We start from the raw sequence: 22840 nt of genomic DNA, 5'->3' as shown, positions 1-22840 counted from the left end.
AAGATATATTTTGCTCATTGTCGTTTTGTATGTCCATATTTGCTGTATATTAAATTGCTTGATATTTCCTGTTTGTTATAAACAAACTGTGTGTGTTCCTATCGTCCCATTCCTTTTTCCTTTCCTTTGAATTATTCATGATGTTGTTACGAGACTTGATTAAATTGTCGAATTGTAGGTTATCCTGATTGAATATAGTATTATGTCGTAATTTATTAATTAATATGCGAGTCACTTTTGGTTAACTGGTTCTTCATATTTTATCCTTAGTCGAATTATGAAAGTATAGGTTATGTTGTACTCTTTATATTTACTATTTCGTTAGAATACCTATTTTAACTTTATTATCTCTTATTTGCCCTCGTATACTAATTCCCTACATATGACCACATTTAATTAATCTTTTATTAAACAATTTCCATTTTCGTTGTATCGTACGTTCGTCTTGAATATTCGAATTGTCACTCCCCTTATTTGAATATTGCGGTTTCCGTCCTTCGTTATGGCACGTGCTTAGCGCGGGACGTGACATTACATTTGGCGTGTAAAGTGGAGTGAAATGAGCGCTTCAACGTCGAAATATCTCCAACGGGAAGGAAATGACGGCCAGTTTTCGTCAAAATCGAGGAAATCATCGCGATTTGCGAGCTGTCGGGCTTGTTTCGACGCTGAAACGGGCGTGCATTACACTTGGCGCGTAAAATGGAGAATAGTGTGCGCTTAAACGTCGAAATATCTCCAACGAGAAGGAAATAACAGCTATTTTCCGTCAAAATCGACGAAATCATCGAGATTTACGAGCTGTTAGGCTTGTTTCAATGCTGAAGCGGGAGTGCATTACACTTGGCGCGTAAAATGGAGAATAGTGAGCTCTTAAACGTCGAAATATCACCAACGGGAAATAAATGACGGCTAGTTTTCGTCAAAATCGAGGAAATCATCGCTATTTGCGAGCTGTTGAGCTTGTTTCTACGCTGAAACGGTCGTGTATTACATTTGGCGTGTAAAATGGAGTGAAATGAGCGCTTAAACGTCGAAATATCTACAACGGGAAGGAAATGAACTGTATTTTTCGTCAAAATCGACGAAATCATCGAGATTTGCCAGCTGCTGGGATTGTTTCGACGCTGAAACGGGCGTGCATTATATTTGGTGTGTAAAAAGGAGAATAGTGAGCGCTTGAACGTCGAAGTAACTCCAAGGTTAAGGAAATGACGGCTACTTTTCGTCAAAATCGTCGAACTCATCGCGATTTGCGAGCTGTCGGGCTTGTTTCTACGGTGAAACGGGAGCGCATTAGATTTGACGTGTAAAATGGAGTGAAATGAGCGCTTCAACGTCGAAATATCTCCAACGGGAAGGAAATGACGGCCAGTTTTCGTCAAAATCGAGGAAATCATCGCGATTTGCGAGCTGTCGGGCTTGTTTCGACGCTGAAACGGGCGTGCATTACACTTGGCGCGTAAAATGGAGAATAGTGTGCGCTTAAACGTCGAAATATCTCCAACGAGAAGGAAATAACAGCTATTTTCCGTCAAAATCGACGAAATCATCGAGATTTACGAGCTGTTAGGCTTGTTTCAATGCTGAAGCGGGAGTGCATTACACTTGGCGCGTAAAATGGAGAATAGTGAGCTCTTAAACGTCGAAATATCACCAACGGGAAATAAATGACGGCTAGTTTTCGTCAAAATCGAGGAAATCATCGCGATTTGCGAGCTGTTGGGCTTGTTTCTACGCTGGAACGGTCGTGTATTACATTTGGCGTGTAAAATGGAGTGAAATGAGCGCTTAAACGTCGAAATATCTCCAACGGAAGGGAAATGACGGCTTCTTTTTGTCAAAATCGACGAAATCCTCGCTATTTGCGAGCTGTTGGGCTTATTTCAACGCTGAAGCAGGCGTACATTACATTTGGCGTGTTAAATGGAGTGAAATGAGCGCTTAAACGTTGAAATATCTCCAACGGGAAGGAACTGAATGCTATTTTTCGTCAAAATCGAGGAAATCATCACCATTTGCGATCTCTTGGTTTTGTTTCAACGCTGAAACTGTCGCATATTACACTTGGCGTGTAAAATGGAGAATAGTGAGCTCTTAAACGCCGAAATATCTCCAACGGGAAAGAAATGACAGCTAGTTTTCGTCAAAATCGAGGAAATCATCGCTATTTGCGAGCTGTTGAGCTTGTTTCAGCGCTGAAACGGGCGTGCGTTACATTTGGCGTGTAGAATGGAGTGAAATGAACGTTTAAACGTCGACATATCTCCAACGCGAAGTAAATGACGTCTACTTTTCGTCAAAATCGTCGAAATCATCGCGATTTGAGAGCTGTCGGGCTTCTTTCTACGGTGAAACGGGAGCGCATTACATTTGGCGTGTAAAATGGAGAGAAATGAGCGCTTAAACGTCGAAATATCTACAACGGGAAGGAAAGGACGGCTAGTTTTCGTCAAAACCGACGAAATCATCGAGATTTGCGAGCTGTTGGGCTTGTTTCTACGCTGAAGCGGTCGTGTATTACATTTGGCGTGTAAAATGGAGTGAAATGAGCGCTTAATCGTCGAAATATCTCCGACGGGAAGGAAATGAACTCTATTTTTCGTCAAAATCGACGAAATCATCGAGATTTGCCAGCTGCTGGGATTGTTCCGACGCTGAAACGGGCGTGCATTACATTTGTTGTGTAAAATGGAGAATAGCGGGCGCTTAAACTTCGAAATATCTCGAACGGAAAGGAAATGATGGCTAGTTTTCGTCAAATTCAACGAACTCAACGCGATTTGCAAGATGCGGGGCTTGTTTCCACGCCGAAACTGTCGTGCATTACATCTGGCTTGCAAAATGGAGTGAAATGAGCGCTCAAACGTCGAAATATCTCCAACGGGAAGGAAATGACGGCTAGCTTTCGTCAAAATCGAGGAAATCATCGAAATTCGCGAGTTGTTGGGCTTGTTTCTACGCTGAAACGGAAGAGTATTATATTTGGTGTGTAAAATGGAGGATAGTGAGCGCTTGAACGTCGAAATAACTCCAAGCTTAAGGAAGTGACGGCTACTTTTCGTCAAAATCGTCGAACTCACCGCGATTTGCGAGCTGTTGTGCTTGTTTCTACGCTGAAACGGTCGTGTATTACATTTGGCGTGTAATATGGAGTGAAATGAGCGCTTAAACGTTGAAATATCTCCAACGGGAAGGAAATGAACTCTATTTTTCGTCAAAATCGACGAAATCATCGAGATTTGCCAGCTCTTGGGATTGTTTCGACGCTGAAACGGGCGTGCATTATATTTGGTGTGTAAAAAGGAGAATAGTGAGCGCTTGAACGTCGAAGTAACTCCAAGGTTAAGGAAATGACGGCTACTTTTCGTCAAAATCGTCGAACTCATCACCATTTGCGATCTCTTGGTCTTGTTTCAACGCTGAAACTGTCGCATATTACACTTGGCGTGTAAAATGGAGAATAGTGAGCTCTTAAACGCCGAAATATCACCAACGGGAAGGAAATGACGGCTAGTCGTCGTGAAAATCGACGAATATATCGCTATTTGCGAGCTGTTGTGATGTTTCGACGCTGAAACGGGCGTGCCTTACATTTGGTGTGTAAAATGGATAATAGTGGGCGCTTAAATGTCGAAATATCTCCAACGGAGAGGAAATGACGGCTAGTTCTCGTCAAAATCGACGAAATCATCGAAATTCGCGAGCTGTTGGGCTTGTTTCAACGCTGAAACTGTCGTATATGTCGTACATCCTTTTATATTTGGTGCGTAAAATGGAGTGAAATGAGTGCTTAAACGTCGGAATATCTACAACGGGAAGGAAATGACGGCTAGTTTTCGTCAAATTCAACGAACTCAATCGGATTTGCGAGATGCGAGGCTTGTTTCTACGCTGAAACGGAAGTGCATTATATTTGGTGTGTAAAATGGAGAATAGTGAGCGCTTGAACGTCGAAATAACTCCAAGGTTAAGGAAATGACGGCTACTTTTCGTCAAAATCGTCGAAATCATCGCGATTTGCGAGCTGTCGGGCTTGTTGCTACGGTGAAGCGGGAGCGCATTAGATTTGACGTATAAAATGGAGTGAAATGAGCGCTTCAACGTCGAAATATCTTCAACGGGAAGGAAATGACGGTGTCACGTCCCGCGCTCCGCACGCGCCGTAACAAGAACAAGAAAACCACTCTATATAAATCGCGCGAATAGTGATTTGAATGCAGAAACTAACAGACAGCACTACGAAACTAAAGGAAGGATTAACAAAACGAGGGCGACTAATAGATCCAACCAATAAACAAAATACATATACACACAACTCTAAATAAACCTACCAATAACCGACTTGCAATTTGAAAACCTATGGTTCAATATAATATATATCCAACCAGTATAAAATAAAATAAATGGAACCAGCTAATTGATTGAACGAGTCACGAACCAAACAAATAAACCAGGAAATAAGAATAACTACAAAAAGGGGAAATAATTGAAACGCCAGGAATACATGTATATATGTCGGAGATGAAAGAACACCGGAGCCTTTGGAATTTTGGATAATCCCGCAACATTGTAACCTAGAGTCTACTATAGCTGTAATTGAACAATTGTAGTTAATCAACCCGATTGTAATTATTCGAGAATTGTGATAATGAGCTTGGGCTCGAGGCGACAGTCAATCGCCGAACGTAGCCGCGGTCACGGGATGAACGCTTTGCCTAACAAAGGTATGGAGTAATTCTATAGCTCTCCTTAAAAGAAATATTCGTGGCGACACGCGACAGTAAACATTCCAACGGTTTCTGTCCCGTGGCTCGCCACACGCAGACCCTATTCTTCGAGTAAGATGATTGCCAGATGTCGATGCGTCTCCGCAGTACATGTTCGGCTAGCCCGAGGGCCCGTTATAAATCTTAAGGTTTAGTTAACTAAAGTCCTTCAAACAGACAAACAGTCTTTGTCCCAACTACGGGAAGATAGGGGAGACATATTTTTCAACGAGCGGCGTCTCCCACTAGCAACTTTCCCTCGAGGGCGGCTAGCATCCTTTTCTAACCACCGATATGGAGATTGACCAATTAGCAGCAACGTCAATTTCCCTTACTTTCTGAACGAAGGCTTTTCTCGACGAATCCGATGATCTCGTATCCTTAGACACACCCCGTTATAGTTTTCCTGCGTGGCATCATCGGGAGGGGAAAGGCATTCTCGCTCGCGATCTCATCGATCAAAGAGTGACGCCTTCGCGATCAGTGATTATTCTCAGACTTAGACTTTGTGAGTACGTTCTGTTGTCATCCCGTTGGCCGCGGATTCGTTATTGAGCCCGAGAGCATCGTCACTAGTGTCGCGAGTGCCGAACCGCCGTGATCAATTGTTAAGACTGTAATAATTCTATCATTGTAATAAACTACGCCTGTGTGTACCGTATCAATGGCTAATCCTCGAGAAGATTGATTTGACGCCCACAACCCCATTTCCAGTGATGATCCGACATATATAAATATATTTTTTCAATCAACGCCGCAACAACTTGGAGAGTTACATATAAGTATAAACATATATGCCAAACATGTAATAATCTAGTAAATAATAGAGACAGTACTTCCAATACTATGCAACAAATACAATATTATCAATTTATGAAATATAGGTACATATGAAATCAAAAACTAATAGTCTAACGAATACATAAAACATACAATATTGTATTATTAAAGAAATAAAGGTTACATTGTCAGAAATATATGTCGGAGATGAAAGAACACCGGAGTCTGTAATTGAACAATTGTAGTTATTCAATCCCATTGTAATTGTTCGAGATTGGTGATAGTGAGCTCTGGCTCGAGGCGACAGTCAGTCGCCGAACGTAGCCGCGGTCACGGGATGAACGCTTTGTCTAACAAAGGTATGGAGTAATTCTATAGCTCTCCTTAAAAGAAATATTCGTGGCGACACGCGACAGTAAACATTCCAACGGTTTCTGTCCCGTGGCTCTCCACACGCAGACCCTATTCTTCGAGTAAGATGATTGCCAGATGTCGATGCGTCTCCGCAGTACATGTTCGGCTAGCCCGAGGGCCCGTTATAAATCTTAAGGTTTAGTTAACTAAAGTCCTTCAAACAGACAAACAGTCTTTGTCCCAACTACGGGAAGATAGGGGAGACATATTTTTCAACGAGCGGCGTCTCCCACTAGCAACTTTCCCTCGAGGGCGGCTAGCATCCTTTTCTAACCACCGATATGGAGATTGACCAATTAGCAGCAACGCCAATTTCCCTTACTTTCTGAACGAAGGCTTTCTCGACGAATCCGATGATCTCGTGTCCTTAGACATACCCCATTATAGTTTTCCTCTGTGGCATAATCGGGACGGGAAAGGCATTCTCGCTCGCGATCTCACTGATGAAAGGAGTAACCCTTTACAACCAGTGAATATTACGCATCCGAATTAGATTTTGTGAGTGCGTTCATCTATCATCCCGTCGACCGCGGATTCGTTATTGAACCTGGGATCATTGTCATTAGTTTCTCGAGTGCCTAACTACCACGGTTACTTGTCCGGTTCTATAATAATTGTATTTGCACTAGTCCATGTCTTCTCTATTGCATAACGACAACGTGTAACCCAAACGAAGATTCGTTTCACGCCCCTAATCCTAATTCTAATGTATACCCGACATCAGAAGTGGGATCAGTGCCGGTTATAACAGTGCAAGAGCTTACGACCATCGTGCGCGAGTTAATTCCGTCGCTAGTGCAAAAAATCGAGTGTGGAACCTAACAATTTTTCGACTCCGCTGCATGGTGCGCAGCTACCAATCTGATTATGGGGCAAAATCCTTTACAAAGCAGTGCCCTGAATATAATTTCAATACCGAGTGTCGAATCGACTTCTACGTAGTGGAGGCGCCAACTGGTAGATCAAGCCATCCGGGTGAGTCGTTTCCATTTTACCCCGATTTCGGAGCCGAGTGTTCGCTAATCAAAGAATCCGTAGTCTTGAGAATTTCTGGCAAAAGAACGATTGATATAGTAGTAATGCGAGGAATAAGAAATATTGGTACTAAACGTATCGCCAAAATCTTGTCCGTTGCAGGTGTCGGCGATTAGAAATAAACGTTTCATGTTCTCGCTGATAGTTAGTTAACAATACGATATCGCGAATGCTCGTTAAATTTTAAGCCAAGATTTTGACGTAATATTACACAAAATAGCCTCGCTATGTGTAAAACAAAAATAATTAATGCTTGTAATAAAACTGCTGAAAACGAGATCGATGTGAATGAAGTTGACAATGAGGTACGTGGTAGTGATAAAAGTCGATTAATCTTTCTTTTCGAAAATTCAGAGATTCATCCGTTACGGGTTCCCTAAGTACTCGTACAAAAAAATACAGGCCAGTTAGAAGTACAATTAATTGATCCTAACATCGCCGTACAAGGAGTCCTAATAGACTTCGCGAGCGCAGAATAGTACGTAATAGAACAAGCGACTTAATTACAGCCAAAAATCATAAAGCCTAGTAATTCACCGTTCGCGAGCCCTGTGTTACTCGTGAAGACGAACAATGGTTCAGATAGATGATAGGTAGATTTTCGAGAACTAAATAAATATACGGTCGCGGATCGGTATCCTTTACCCCTCATTGCGGATCAAGTCGCGAGATTGCAAAAACGAGATATTTTATTATTCTGGACATGGCCGGTGGGTTTCTCCAAATCCCTATTCATCCTAATTCTAGGAAGTATACAGCATTGATTACCCTCGATGAACAATTTGGATAATAAGTTGTTGTTTTCTTCGAATTCTTTTGTGCCTTTGTTCGACCCATTCGATGTCCTTTATTTGCATAACATAAGTGCGTGCGCGTTTAATGTTTCTTCCGGAAGTCATTTTCGGGACGGCGATACTATGCTGACCCTGTCGAAAATGGGGATTCTTATACTTTCGGACAACCCTAATAATTGTGCAGCTCATACTTGTCTAAATATTCTAATATTTATGTTCTTCCTTGCTACAATTTTATAAACCATCAAAGCGTTTACTACGGAAATCCTCAGGAGTAGTCGCGTGCCAAGTCTTCCGTAGCATTTGACCCTTTTTAATTGTGGTGACATAAGAAATCATTTGGTCAGAGTGATCTGTACTACACTTTCCTTCATTGTATTCAGCAGCGGCTGCTGATTTCGATGTTGCGAACAAACGAAACGAGAGATCATTCTTGAGATTCCTTTGAAAACACGTGTAACAGCCAACGTGCCATTCGTACGTTGTCGTCTATTTGGATAATGCCCTAATTATTGCCGACTCGATAGATCAAGCTCTAAAAGTATTGCACACCGTACTAGATACCCTTGTAAAAGCCGGATTCTCCTTTAACTTTTCAAAATGTTCTCTTCTAAAGGCATCGGTACTCTATTTGGAATATGTAATTTACGACGGAGAAGTTCGTCCCAATCCGGGTAAAATGCACGCCTTGAGTTCTTTACCTGCGTCAACGACCGTCACACAGCTCAGGCAGTTCATAGGTTTAGCCCTTTATTTCCGAAAATTCGTCCCTAAATCTTCACGGGTAATGAAACCCTTGTATGCGCTTACTTCCGATAATAAAAACATGACTTGAACAGATAGGCATGAAAAAATAAGGCGAAAGATAATTTCCGCCCTGACCGACGCGCCGGTGTTAATGGTACTTGACCCGAACTACCCGATAGAACTTCGTATCGACGCTAGTTCGGATGGATATGAGGTTATTTTAATGCACAAGATTGAAGGTAAAAATAGAGTAATAGAATATTACAGTATAAGAAGTAGCCCTGCGGAATCTAGGTATCATTCTTACGAACTAGAAACGTTAGCAGTTGTGAACGCCGTCAAGTATTTCTGTCATTATTTCCACGAACGAGAATTTCTTGTCGTCTCCGATTGTAATCCTTTGAAGGCATCCAGTAGTAAGGTAAATTTAAATGACAGGGTTTACAGGTGGTTGGCTTACTTACAAACTTTTACTTTTGACATTCTGTACTGGGAGGGTAAACGAATGGCCCACGTAAATTTTGTCTCGCGAAATCCCGTAGACTTGGATCACCTTACGATCAACGGAGTCATAGGGAAGGAAATCAATCTGACCGAAATCTCCGAAGACTAGCTATTAGTGGAACAACGTCGCGACTCCCAAATTTCTGGGATCGTCAATAAATTACAGAACGAAGAGCTCGCGGAAGACGTCGCGAATACGTATGAATTACGGCCCGGTACCCTTCATCGTAAAATACAGAGAAAAAGCAGAACTCTCTGCTTGTCCATTGTCCCCAGAGGTTTTAGATGATCTGTTATTAACCATGTGCAACAGTCAATTATGCACTTAGGTTGGGATAAAACGCTTGAGAAACTGTGCGAGTGTTACTGGTTCGAAGGAATGGCGGAGTATGTTCGCCAATTCATAGAGAACTGTCACGCTTGTCAAGTTTCGAAGGCCAGTTCAGGTAAAATACAAGCTGAATTACATCCTATACCTAAGACCAGCATACCTTGACATACAGTTCACGTGGACATAACGGGCAAACTAAGCGGTAAAAGTGGTTCCAAAGAGTATGTCATTGTTTTGGTCGACGTCTTCACTAAATTCGCATATCTGCATCATACTCGTAAAGTAGATTTCCTTAGTACCGTTAAAGCACTTAAGTACTATATTTTTATTCGGCAGTCCTTGCCGGATAATAGCAGATCAAGAGAGGTGTCCTAACGGGTAAAGGATTCCAAGATTTCTGGCAAGGTGAACACTAAAACTCCACTTAATCTCGACCGGTGCGAGTAGGGCCAACGGACAGGTTGAGCGTATTATGGGTACGTTCAAAATTATGTTCACAATCATAGAAACGACCGGGCGATCGTGGCTAGACGCGATTGGCAAAATACAGCTGGCTCCGAATTGCACCACCAACCGCGTGACTAAATCGAGCCCGTTGGGACTATTAATTGGTGGAACAGCAAAGACCTTACGACTCATTGATACCCGATAATATCGAAGAAAGAGAAATAGATATCCCTGATGTAAGACAGCGGGCAATAGAGGATATAGAAATTAGTGCTAGATACGATAAAGGTGGAGTTGACAAAACTAAAGCTAAGGTGGTTAGGTTTAACCTTGGTGATTTTGTATTATGCAAAAACGAGGAAAGAAACCAGACGAAGTTAGATCCGAAATTCAGGTGTCCATTCGAGATAGCAGAGATTTTGGAAGGAGATAGACATACTTTAAAAACCTTAGACGGCAAACAGTCATATAAGGACAGACATGACAGACTGAGAAAAATGCTAGAAGGTTGCGTCCCTGCTGAGTTAGACGTCTGTGGTGATGACAACGGCGGTGATAATAACGACGCAAGTACACTGACCTCAGAGGATCATTAACACTGCGTTGTGGTCATAGTAATACACCGAGTGGTTTTATGTGCTTTTTGTTGTAACCCGTTGAGTGGGTTTACGTTCTTTTTGTTGTAACCCGTTGAATGGGTTTATGTGCTTTTTGTTGTAACCCATTGAGTGGGTTTATGTGCTTTTGGTTGTAACCTATTGAGTGGGTTTATGTGCTTTCTGTTGTAACCCGTTGAGTGGGTTTCTGTGCTTTCTGGGTGTAATGCACCCAACGTGGCAATATGATCCAACAAACTGAGATTCATCAGCGTAAGAAATCGAAAATGATCTGTTGTGTCATTACGACTGTCTGGCGACTCACAGAATGCACTTAACACTTTGAATACGAATTATAACATTACAAATTCTTATTCTCTTTTATTTTTCTGTTGTCAAACCTCCGAACGAAACTTTGTTATTGCACTGGACCCTTGACTTACTTGGACATTTAGTTAAATCGTAAATAATGTCAGTTGCATCGAATCTAATGTAAGAAAACACGATATTTTAGTTACACACGAGGACGTGTGATAGTCAGGAAGGCCGTGTCGGAGATGAAAGAACACCGGAGCCTTTGGAATTTTGGATAATCCCGCAACATTGTAACCTAGAGTCTACTATAGCTGTAATTGAATAATTGTAGTTATTCAATCCGATTGTAATTGTTCGAGAGTTGTGATAATGAGCTTGGGCTCGAGGCGACAGTCAATCGCCGAACGTAGCCGCGGTCACGGGATGAACGCTTTGTCTAACAAAGGTATGGAGTAATTCTAAAGCTCTCCTTAAAAGAAATATTTGTGGCGACACGCGACAGTAAACATTCCAACGGTTTCTGTCCCGTGGCTCGCCACACGCAGACCCTATTCTTCGAGTAAGATGATTGCGTGATGTCGATGCGTCTCCGCAGTACATGTTCAGCTAGCTCGGGGCCCGTTATAAATCTTAAGATTTAGTCAACTAAAGTCCTTCAAACAGACAAACAGTCTTTGTCCCAACTACGGGAAGATAGGGGAGACATATTTTCCAACGAGCGGCGTCTCCCACTAGCAACTGTCCCTCGAGGGCGGCTAGCATCTTTTTCTAACCACCGATATGGAGATTGACCAATTAGCAGCAACGCCAATTTCCCTTACTTTCTGAACGAAGGCTTTTCTCGACGAATCCGAAAATCTCGTATCCTTAGACACACCCCGTTATAGTTTTCCTCTGTGGCATCATCGGGACGGGAAAGGCATTCTTTCTCGCGATCTCATTGATGAAAGGAGTAATTCTTTACGATCAGTGAATATTACGCGTCCGACTTAGATTTTGTGAGTACGTTCATCTATCATCCCGTCGACCGCGGATTCGTTATTGAACCTAGGATCATTGTCATTAGTATCTCGAGTATCTAATCACCACGGTTACTTGTCCGATTCTATGGTAATCGTAATTGCACTAGCCAATGTCTTCTCTATTGCATAACGATAACGTGTAACCCAAACGAAGATTCGTTTCACGCCCCTAACCCTAATTCTAATGTCCGCTCCGACATATATATATATATCGTACATAAAACAAAATACATATAAAAAATAATAATAATAATAAGGAACCTCTGATGGAAATGCCTCCGCAAACATTGTCCGAACGACGATCACCGAAGCATAGGGAAACAACAAAAAAGGAAAAAACATTAAAATCGCAAAAACAACCATAATATGCGAATATCCAAACTTACGAAAAATAACTCGAAGAAGGAGGTCCTTGTTGTGGGAGAGCAGCGGAATTGCGCGTGTTGCCCGAGCAAACATCGAGGTGATAATGATGCTGCAGCCGCCGGCCCTTGCACGCGCCGAAGAAACACGGGTAATTCCCACGGTACAAAACATAGAAGTTTCTCGCGGAAAAGACTAGATCAGCATGGAATGCTTCAAGCCTCCTAGACGCTAGCTCAGCAGAAGCACAGGACCGATAAAAACTAAGTCGAAATACGGAATTTACATTTTGTCACGTACGATTCCAAGAAACCCAAACTGCAACATCCCGATTCCCACGGAAGCGTACCCCCAGTGGACCACCACCCCGTGGGGGATGGCATTATAAATAAGCGAAGCAACATAGAGCAGCGCTCATTATTATTCTGGTGAACATTCTTATTACGCTCATTATATTTTGTGTTCATTGTTATTACGGATCATTCGTATTACGTTCATTATTCTTGCGTTCATTATTATTATTCATTATTATATAGTGATCATTGTTATTACCGTTCATTATTCTTGTGCTCATTATATTTTGTGTTCATTGTTACTACGTTCGTTATTGCGCTCATCATTGCGTTTAGAAATTTTGTATAGTATTTTGCGTTTCGGGGTCTTTAGTTTTTCGGTCAAGAAAAGAGAACCGCGACTAAGTAAAAGAAAGATTTTATCTTTGAAGTCCTCATTTCATCGCTTAGACAAAAACGCGCATTGTAATTGCGGTATTAATCCAGTTAGTAAATTGTTCAGTCTGTATCGAAATAGATAAATAAAGTAAAAGTTGATAGTAAACTATATTCGAGTTCAAGTAATAAACCCAACAAAAACTTCGACGACCACCGGAGCAGCTGAGGTAATGGCGCCAGACAGCACCTACTCCTCAAGGTAAGAAAATTAATTTTGAAAATTTCCTTCTTCTCTGATAATCTCGTTGCCCTCGAGAATCGAATTAGAACTTCCTATCATCGATCTCGTTTTATTTTCGTGAACGGTTTTGAAGATAGAATCATTGTTTAAACTTTAAACAAAGGAGTTGTCCGCTGTGTCGGCTTGTGCGAACGGTGTTTTCAGCTACTGAAACATCCACTGATCTTCGCATTCCTCCTCCCATTGTTGGCAAAATATTGCCCGTCTTTGGGCAAGGCTTGCGAAATCACACAAATCCCGCACAGAAAGGACTATTAAATACATCGTCGGGGTCAATCGAAAATTAAGAGCTATACCGGCATTGCTATTAACCGATATTCTTGCCATCGTTGCATGCGATTATAAGAGAGAAATAGCAGAACAATTTCCCTTCGGAAATTTAACCAAAGGATCGTTGGCTGTGTTGGTTTGTGCAAACGGTGTTTTCGATTATCAAAAACACCCGTCGATCTTCGCATTCCTCCTCCCACTGTTGGTAAAATACTACCCGTCTTTGGGCAAGGCTTGCGAAATCACACGTGTCCCACACAGAGAGGATCGTTAGATTCATCCTCGATTATTAAACTCAAAAGGCAAGAAAATCGTGGTAACAGAATCCATCGTAGTAAATGAATTGACTTTCGGTTCTAACGGCAAACTACTACAGCGAAACTAAAAGAGAAGAAGAAGTCAAAGGTAAAAATAAATTTATATAAAACAACGAAAAATCTCACATTCCTATCCAATACAGCAACGCTAAAATATATATATCCAGCTAATAAAATATATATAAAGGTAACAATCTAAGCAATTCTACATTCAAATAAAAATCCGTTCAACGCGGACAAATATTTATTGTTACCAGCTTTAATCCTCTCCCGTGCCAGTATCCCTGCACATAGCATAAGTTAGCCGAAAAGTGGAATTCGTTTACCAGTTGCATTAAGCGTCAGTTAACGCAACCCATTAAACAAAAAAAAAAAAATAATAAAAATAAAATATTTTGAAATAGTCCTTAGACTATTTCTGGTCGCAGCAACTACCGTATTAATTAGAAATCTAAATCAGTATTACATACACAATAATATCAATTCAGTTTATTTCCTTTCAGATTAAATTCAAACTCAAACAAAAAAAAAAATTTCAGTAAAATTTAAACTTAAGATTTGATCGATTTAAACAAATAAATACGTAACAGAGTAAAATTTTTGGTGGCAGCGGTGGGATACGATTCACGGAGGATTAAAGTTGGTTTAAACGATTCGACACGCTCCATAGTAGATTAAAGTTGTCACGCTCGATTAATAAAATATATATTTAAGAAACAATGGCGACTGTAGTAGAATCGTTAGACGAAGAAATGGTTTTGACATTGTCGGAAAAACTTAAAGCATGGGATGCGAACTTTCGCGATATGAGTGCGAAACTCGCCGAATTACAAAGCGGATTGTTCGAGCTTAAAACAAAACAGGAACCTCAAACACCCAGATCGCCGCCGACAGCGCAACAGGAAACAGTCCAGACAGGTGGACATACCCAACCAATTAAGCTAAAAGACGCGATCGAATCGGTGCCAGTGTTTGACGGATATCGACCATCGGTATTCCATTTTTTAAGAGCTTGTGAACGCGCGCGAAATATGATTCCCAGATATCAAGAACCTCAATTGGTAAAATTGTTAGTAAATAAGCTTCGTGGACACGCGTTCCTCGCCATCGAAGACACGGAATTAATGAGTTTAAATGATTTCGGAAACAAATTAAAGGATCTATTCGGCCCAAAGAAATCTCTTAACGAATATAAAGGGGAATTAGGAACGATATTTCAACGACCCGGGGAAGACATATTAGATTATATGGATCGCGTTAGAAATCTTAGATTGGCAATAATGGACGGAGAAAGAGGCGACTACGGCATCATATCCCCCGATATCCAAGATACCATAGATTGGGAAACGAGAGAAGCTTTCGTTAAAGGACTTCCGAACGAAGTATATGTGCGAGAAAAAATAGCAGGGTACCACACTTTAGAAGATGCGTATCGTCAAGCCGTCAAAGCAACACACGAATTGAGACGAATAACCGATAGAACGCGACCCCAACGACCGACACCCTCGAACTATTACAGACGCGACAACGCACGTCCTTCGAACACTAACAACAATATCAGAAACAACCGCCAAGATCGAAGGTCGGTACCTTCATCGCAGAATGTTTCGAATACTACTAGACAAAATATCACGTGTAATTATTGTAAAAAACCCGGGCATTTAGTGAAAGACTGTTACAAATTTAAAGCCCGAGTAGATGCCGGATTAATCGTACCCTATGCTTCGAGACCATCGGGAAACCAAACACGTCCTTCGGGAGAATGGGGCGAGCCACGAAGGAACGATACGCCGAATCGCCCAAGAGTACAGGCGGCAACCAGGCGACCGGCGCCGACGGCAACAAACAGAACAAGGACAGCCACCCCCGCGAGATCGACTCCACCACCCATAACGAGAGACAGAGCGAACGCAATGCCGACCATAAGATCGAACGAACAACCACTAAATATTGTGGGGGAGTCATCCCACAGCCAAACGAGGTCACAGACAGAGAATCCAGAATCTCAAGGCAAAAGGAAAAGAGTGAAGCACAAGCAACCGGCGAAGGAAAATCATCAGGAGTTGAATTCAGATTCGGAAGGCGACCTCTCCGAATTATTTCAGTAAAATTTAACGATTCCCCAACGACCCCAACTGCACGAATAGTTTCCCCAAATCTAAAAACTAAGACGAGTTTATTATTAGACTCTGGATCGGAAATCAATATTATCAAAAAACCTGCTTTACCCGATTCAGCCATCATCGACGAAAAGGAATCAATCGAAGTGCGAGGAATTACGGCAACGAGCCTGGTCTCCCTAGGGCAGACGGTAATACAGGTTGCGGGCCATCCGGTTAATTTTCATGTAATCGATGATTCATTGCTAATCGATCAAGACGGAATCCTAGGATCCGAATTTTTTGCAGGTTGTAAGGCTCGTTTAGATTATGAGGGAAAACATATCAGATGGGGAAATATTTATATTCCCTTCGCTAGTAAAGAAAAAATAATTATACCGAAGCGAAGTTCAATAACGTGTTCAGTTAATATCGCTAATCCAGAGATAAAAGAGGGATTTATTCCAAGAATCGAGCCGAACAAGGCAATCTATTTTGGTAATGCAGTTGTGAGGAATCATAAAGGAAAAGGTTACATAAGAGTAATAAATACTACTTCGAGAGATTACGTATTTACAACACCTACGATGGTAATTAAAGAATTTGAAAATCCCCCCGCCCCCCGCTTCCTAGGACAGCGTGCAATACAGTTCTAAGATCGGAGGAAAGTAGATACGATAAAATAAATGAGTTACTACGACTCGAACATTTGAACGAAGAAGAAAAGGAAAATGCTAAAAAATTGATTCGTAATAATCAAGATAGGTTTCATATTCCAGGAGATACATTGGAAGCAACCGAAGTTCTGGAACATAGGATAATTACAACGGATAATATACCCATCAATACTAAACAGTATCGATATCCACCAATACATCGAGAAGAAATAAATCGACAGGTCCAAGAACTACTAGATACGGACGTAGTGGAACCATCAATATCTCCATATAACTCCCCGTTATGGATTGTGCTCGAAAACCCGATTCGCAAGGAAATAAGTGCTGGAGATTAGTCATCGATTATAGAAAATTGAACGATAAAACGATTGGCGATGCCTTCCCACTACCCAACATTACAGAAATATTGGATCAATTAGGAAGTGCAAAATATTTTTCCACGTTTGACTTGGCATCGGGCTTTCACCAGATCCGTATGTCACAGGAAGATGCCCACAAAACTGCATTTTCGACACCATACGGGCATTTTCAATTCAAAAGAATGCCCTTTGGATTAAAAGATGCCCCAGCAACATTTCAACGTTTGATGAATTCAATATTATCTGGTCTGCAAGGAATAGAACTATTCGTCTATCTGGATGACATAGTGATTTATTCCACGTCTCTCCAAGAACACGAAATTAAATTTAATAAATTAATGGAAAGACTGAGGAAAGCTAAATTACGATTACAACTTGATAAGTGCGAATTTTTACGACACGAGGTGAATTATTTAGGACATATAATTAGCGAGGATGGCGTGAAACCCGATCCAAAGAAAGTCGAAGCCGTATCAAAATTTCCACGACCAAAGAGGGCGAAAAATATCAAACAATTTCTGGGACTAGCAGGATATTACAGAAGATTTATACCCGATTTCTCCAAGGTCGCGAAACCATTGACACAACTATTAAAGAAAGACACTCCCTTTAAATGGACAGAAAATCAAGAAAATGCATTCAATAATTTAAAGACAGCGCTAATGACGAAACCCATTCCACAATATCCAGACTTTTCTAAACCCTTTAACCTTACTACAGACGCATCAGGATATGCAATAAGCGGTGTACTGAGTCAAGGGCCAATCGGAAAGGATTTACCGATTGCGTATGCCTCAAGACTATTAAATTCCGCCGAACAAAACTACTCTACCATAGAAAAAGAGTGTCTGGCAATTGTTTACAGCGCAATGCACTTCCGACTGTATCTTTACGGAAGAAAGTTTACTATCGTAACCGATCATAAACCTTTAGTGTGGATGCATTATATCAAGGACCCTACTTCGAGAATTTGGAAATGGAAATTAAAGTTATCGGACTTCGAATTTGATATTGTATACAAAGAAGGCAGGGCGAACGCAAACGCAGACGCATTATCTAGGAATCCTCCGGAAGTTTGTCTACCAATCAGAAAGAGAGAGGAAGTCTCACCGATTCGCTATCCTGTCTCAAAAAGATTCGAAATAGATACGTCAACGGAAGACTCTCCCATATTCGAAGCTAAACCACGCGTCTTGCCTCAATCCACTGATCTTACAAAACAAGGAAAAGTTTTTACTCGAAAGCATCTTACACTGGAAGAAACGCCCGTAAAATATTCTGACGAAGCACTAACCGAGCTCGATGTTAATATAGATAGAGAAATAACTGATCGAGGAAAAAGGCGCATGGACGCAACAGGCGAGGGAGAGCCCCCTGCTGTAATTCCAGAACTAACTCAACAACGAGAAAAGGATACGCATGTCTCAAAAAGATTCAAACCGGATACGTCAACCGAAGACTCTCCCATATTCGAAGCTAAACCACACGTCTTGCCTCAATCCAGTGATTCTAAAAATCAAGGAAAGGGTTTTACCCGAAAACATTTTACGATAGAAGAAACTCCCATAAAATATTTAGACCAAGCATTAGCAGAAATCGATGTAAGTACAGATAGAGAAATAACCAATCGAGAAAAGGAAGACACGAATGCAACAAGCGAAAAAGAGACCTCCACTGTAATTCCAGAACTAATTCAACAACGAGAAAAGGACACGAGACCTACGATAATTGCGGAACTAAGAATTTCAGAAACCCGAGACTCAATTGCGAGAGTAAATGACCATAAAGTAGTATTTATAGATATACATGGCAACCCGATAGATAAAGGAGCCTTAGAAATGAAGGAAACGGGAAAATTGCCTCGTTATGAAGATTTAATGTTAGAAAAAGGAAGATTGAATTACGATTCTGGAAAATACATTGTATCCCTACCGATAAAGGAAAATAGAAATATTCCAATAACACCAGAAAATTTATTAAACTCGCTAAGATCTCTATTAGATGTAGTAAATGAAAAACAGTTAACTTCGTTTAGCATTAGCAAAGGAAACTTGGAGGAAATACCCTGGCGATATACAATTAGAAAATTAAAGGAAATATTTATGGAAAAAACCTTAACTATCACCATTTGCACTGGGGAAGTAATTACCCCGCCTGTGGAAACGCGGAACAACATAATACGAGAAAAACGTGAATCAAGCGTAGCAGGACACAAAGGAATTACCAAAACTTATCAAAGAATACGACAACACTACTATTGGGAAAATATGAAAAAGGAAATTCAAGATTACGTAAGAACATGTAAGGAATGTCAATTGAAGAAACTCACAAGAACAAAAGCAAAGCAACCAATGGTACTTACAGACACACCAGGTAAAGCATTCGATAAGATTAGCCTGGATATTGTAGGTCCATTACCAAAAACTCAAAAGGGAAATGAATATATATTAACCATCCAAGATTTATTAACAAAATACTCAATCGGGATTCCACTAGGAGGAATCTCTTCAGCCGAGATAGCGGACGCTTTTGTAAAGCGATTTATTTGCCGTTTCGGATCACCGAGAGCTATTTTCACTGATCAAGGAACGAACTTTACATCCTCACTAATGAAGAAAGTAGCAAAGAGATTCCGCATCAAACAATATACCACGACGGCATATCATCCACAAAGTAACGGTTCAATCGAAAGATCTCACCACGTGCTGATAGAATATCTCAAATTATACATTGAAAATTCCAAAAATTGGGACGAATGGGTAGAATTAGCTATGTTTTCCTATAATACCTCTGTACACGAAGGAACGAAATTCTCCCCGCACGAATTAGTTTTTGGACATCTAGCCAGAGAACCTACTGGTGAAGTAATAATCGAAGAGAACATGGAACCAACTTACGCAGAATATCTCGAAGATCAGTTCGATAAAATTAACACCGTACAACGAATGGCGAGAGAAAATTTGATAAAATCCAAACTAAGATCAAAAGAATATTACGACCGACGAATCAACCCCCAGGATTTTAAGGTAGGAGATTCGATATATTTACTAAAAGAACCCAGTAAGGGAAAATTCTCCGACCAATATACTGGACCATATAAAGTGCTAGAAATCTTGCAGAACCAAAACGTCAAGATTGAAGTAAAAGGGATTCCGCGAACGGTGCACTTAAACAAACTAAAACTAGCGCATAACCGAAATAAGCAATGAGTAAAGTGATTTCAGTGGGCAACGTAGTGCAGTAGTGTATGTTGTAGTGCTGTTCGTCGAATGATACAGATATCGAACACCTAAAAGGAAAAAGGAAAATTATTATGTGTGTTTCAATTATTGCTTAAATATAAAACGTGTTAACTCAATGAATAACTAACTAATGAAAGTGAAAGTTACCTTGTGAACAAGTGATCAACATACAAGAAAGTGTACGTGCAAGTATAGGTTATGGATCGTTGTTTGTGGAGCATAATGTATGACAGCTACCTAAAATAAGTGAATAAATTAGTTTCAATTGTCTCAGTGCAAAATACGAGGTTACCAAGTGTTATAACTATATTGTGGATAAATTAAAAGGAAGTGCGACACCGTTCGTCGAATAATACAGATAGCGAAAACCTAAAAGAAAAAAAAAGAAAATTATCAGGTGTACTCCAATTATTGTTTGAATATACAACGTGTTGATTCAATAAATAATTAAAAGAGTGGAAGTGAAAATTACCTTGTGAACAAGTAATCATCACACGAGAAGGTTTACGTGCAAAATAGGTTATGGATCTCTGTTTGCGGAACACCATGTACGACAGCCAGCTGAAAATAAATGAACAAATTAACTTCAATTGCCTTAATGCAAAATACAACATTACTGAACGTTATAACAATACTGTGGAAGCATGGCGCTGTTCGTCGAACAACACAGATAGCGGAAACCTGAAAAGAAAAGAAGTTTATTACGAGTGCTCCGATTACTGTTCGAATGTGAAACGTGTTAGTTCAACGAATAACTAAAACGGTGAAGGTGCAACTTACCTCGTGAACAATTAATCACCAGACAAGGAAGTGTACATGCATGAATTTTGCAGATTAACAAGAAGAAATAAAGTAGCTGATAAGTGTAGAAAGAGGTTAGAAAATAATTAAGATAGATTAATTGAAAGTAAAGGGATATTTTATTATGTATTAATCTACGTAGTATTGTTATATTATTATATCTAACATGTAGAAGCGAATTTTGTAATGCACAATAGCGGTCGCATGCACAATGCATTATACACATATTAAATTAAATAAACTAAACGGTACCTTTATGGGCACAGATATAAGACGATTGAAGACAACCGTAGTAAGTATTTAAGGCATATCGAACAATCAGATGATGTTGTGGGAATGCTCTAGGTAAGTGATGCAGCATCGAAAGAGTAGAACCTGAAGAATTACAGACAATGTTAATCTAACAAGTAGATTTTAATCACTAATAAGGGAACTAACTCATATCATACACAAAATAATAGCAGATAGCAAGTACATGCAATAATGAATTAATAGGAGAAATAAGAAAGGTTAATAAACACAGGAATAGGTTAGAAATTAATCAAGATAGACTAACTAAATATTAACAACATGACCGAACTCGGTGCAAAAGAATAAAGTTACGCTACACAAAATATCTGGTAACACAATACACAAAAAACATTAACTAAATTAAACAAGACTTATATAAATGCAAGTCGTGTATAATCAAAACAATGACTATTGAAATTCGGTAACAACACAATCCATGCTATCACATTTAAGTAACACACGGTATTGACACACACAATATCATGAAACACAAAACAATATTACAGAAACACTATAAAATAAATTATAATAACAAATTCACTATTTCAACAACACGCTATTGTCGACATTAAACAAACGATACACGCAAGCGACCATGTTGAAAACTCGTCACGCGCACCCCACACATACGCACCCCAATACATTTAATAGCCAATACAATGCAATACAGCATTATAATGGCAACGCTAGGTACTGAACAAAAAAAATAAAAAAAAAAAAGGAAAAAAAAAGAGAAGGGGAGAGAGAGATAAGGGAAAAATATATATAATAACAACTAACATAACCATAACATATTATATTATACACATACAGGATAGGTCCGAACAAAACTTATAAAATTTATAAAATACATATATTAACTGTTCTCATATGTATGTACAGAACAGGTGGCGAGTCCATCAACCCTAACATAGAGGACTCAGACGGGCTTGTACCCGCATTCGATCTGGAAGCGACGGAGGATGTCCAGTCTTGCCTCTGTGTTCGGTTGATACGTTCTGTCTACCATTTAGATAACGGTCATCTTTGTCAAGACTGTTTCGATAACTTAGATCCAGACGACCAGGACCTATGTGACGACCCACCCACTCATTTCATATGCGGAGTACCTGCAAGAACACGAATATCATACTGTCGCATGTGTGATATAAACCTAGCGGACATACAACCCGCTATATCATGCCTCCAATGCATGATCATTTACACTAATCTAACTCACCTTGAAAGAAACTTTTTAGTTCAAGGAACAGTGATCCGCGCCGTAGAACTATGAAGTACTTGTATGCTACGCACAAGACCAAACACTGACGCTATCCACCTATAAACAAATGACATTTATAACTATGCACATAACTTTCACTTAATGTTTACCAATATATATATACACGCATGTTGTAAAGTAGGCAATATCTATTGATAATCCAAGTGACTCGTAAAATAAGTCGTTATATTTACCATTACACGCACATATATATATATTCAAAGACAAGCTATAATTGTAATAAAAAAAAAAAAGGGGGAGAGAAAAAAAATATATAAACTTTTATATATATAAATTAATAATAATAATAAAAGGTTATTCTTATTTCTAATAAACCCGAGAGTAAGAAACGATTTAATAAATTGTTGATAGGAAGATGAACCACCTATTCATCATACTCACCCTCATCAAAATAACATACGGCCTGGTAGGAT

General features: G+C 40.1%; 2 protein-coding genes and 1 long non-coding RNA gene across 7 annotated transcripts; 2 read left to right on the top strand and 1 right to left on the bottom strand.

Moving 5' to 3' along the window:
• The first annotated feature begins 533 nt into the window (after positions 1-533).
• Positions 534-16029, top strand: LOC117237248. Its single transcript, XM_033501015.1, has 2 exons — positions 534-544; positions 14267-16029. The coding sequence occupies exon 2, from the start codon at positions 14396-14398 to the stop codon at positions 15782-15784; it is 1389 nt and encodes a 462-aa protein (XP_033356906.1). The 5' UTR covers positions 534-544; positions 14267-14395; the 3' UTR covers positions 15785-16029.
• Positions 16030-19742: 3713 nt separating this feature from the next.
• Positions 19743-21848, bottom strand: LOC117237249. 5 transcript variants are annotated; one of them, XM_033501019.1, is made up of 5 exons: positions 21107-21223; positions 20689-20734; positions 20526-20614; positions 20201-20290; positions 19743-20069 (listed from the first exon to the last, which is right to left on the bottom strand). In XM_033501019.1, the coding sequence occupies exons 1-4, from the start codon at positions 21213-21215 to the stop codon at positions 20250-20252; spliced, it is 285 nt and encodes a 94-aa protein (XP_033356910.1). In that variant the 5' UTR covers positions 21216-21223; the 3' UTR covers positions 19743-20069; positions 20201-20249. The 5 variants fall into 5 exon arrangements, 3 of the variants coding, with proteins under 3 accessions (XP_033356910.1, XP_033356907.1, XP_033356908.1); XR_004493978.1 differs by having other exon boundaries at positions 19744-20100; positions 20201-20422; XR_004493979.1 differs by having other exon boundaries at positions 19744-20069; positions 20201-20422.
• LOC117237251 lies at positions 20742-21494 on the top strand. The gene is made up of 2 exons (XR_004493981.1): positions 20742-20928; positions 21121-21494. It is a non-coding gene; the product is annotated as an uncharacterized LOC117237251 (long non-coding RNA).
• Positions 21849-22840: the final 992 nt, after the last annotated feature.

This window comes from Bombus vosnesenskii, unplaced genomic scaffold (genome assembly GCF_011952255.1).
Source record: "Bombus vosnesenskii isolate JDL3184/JDL3185 unplaced genomic scaffold, Bvos_JDL3184-5_v1.1 scf7180000013364, whole genome shotgun sequence".
Classification (NCBI taxonomy): Eukaryota; Metazoa; Arthropoda; class Insecta; order Hymenoptera; family Apidae; genus Bombus; species Bombus vosnesenskii.
Note: the sequence above shows the minus strand (reverse complement) of the source record. Positions and strands in the feature narration are given on the sequence as shown.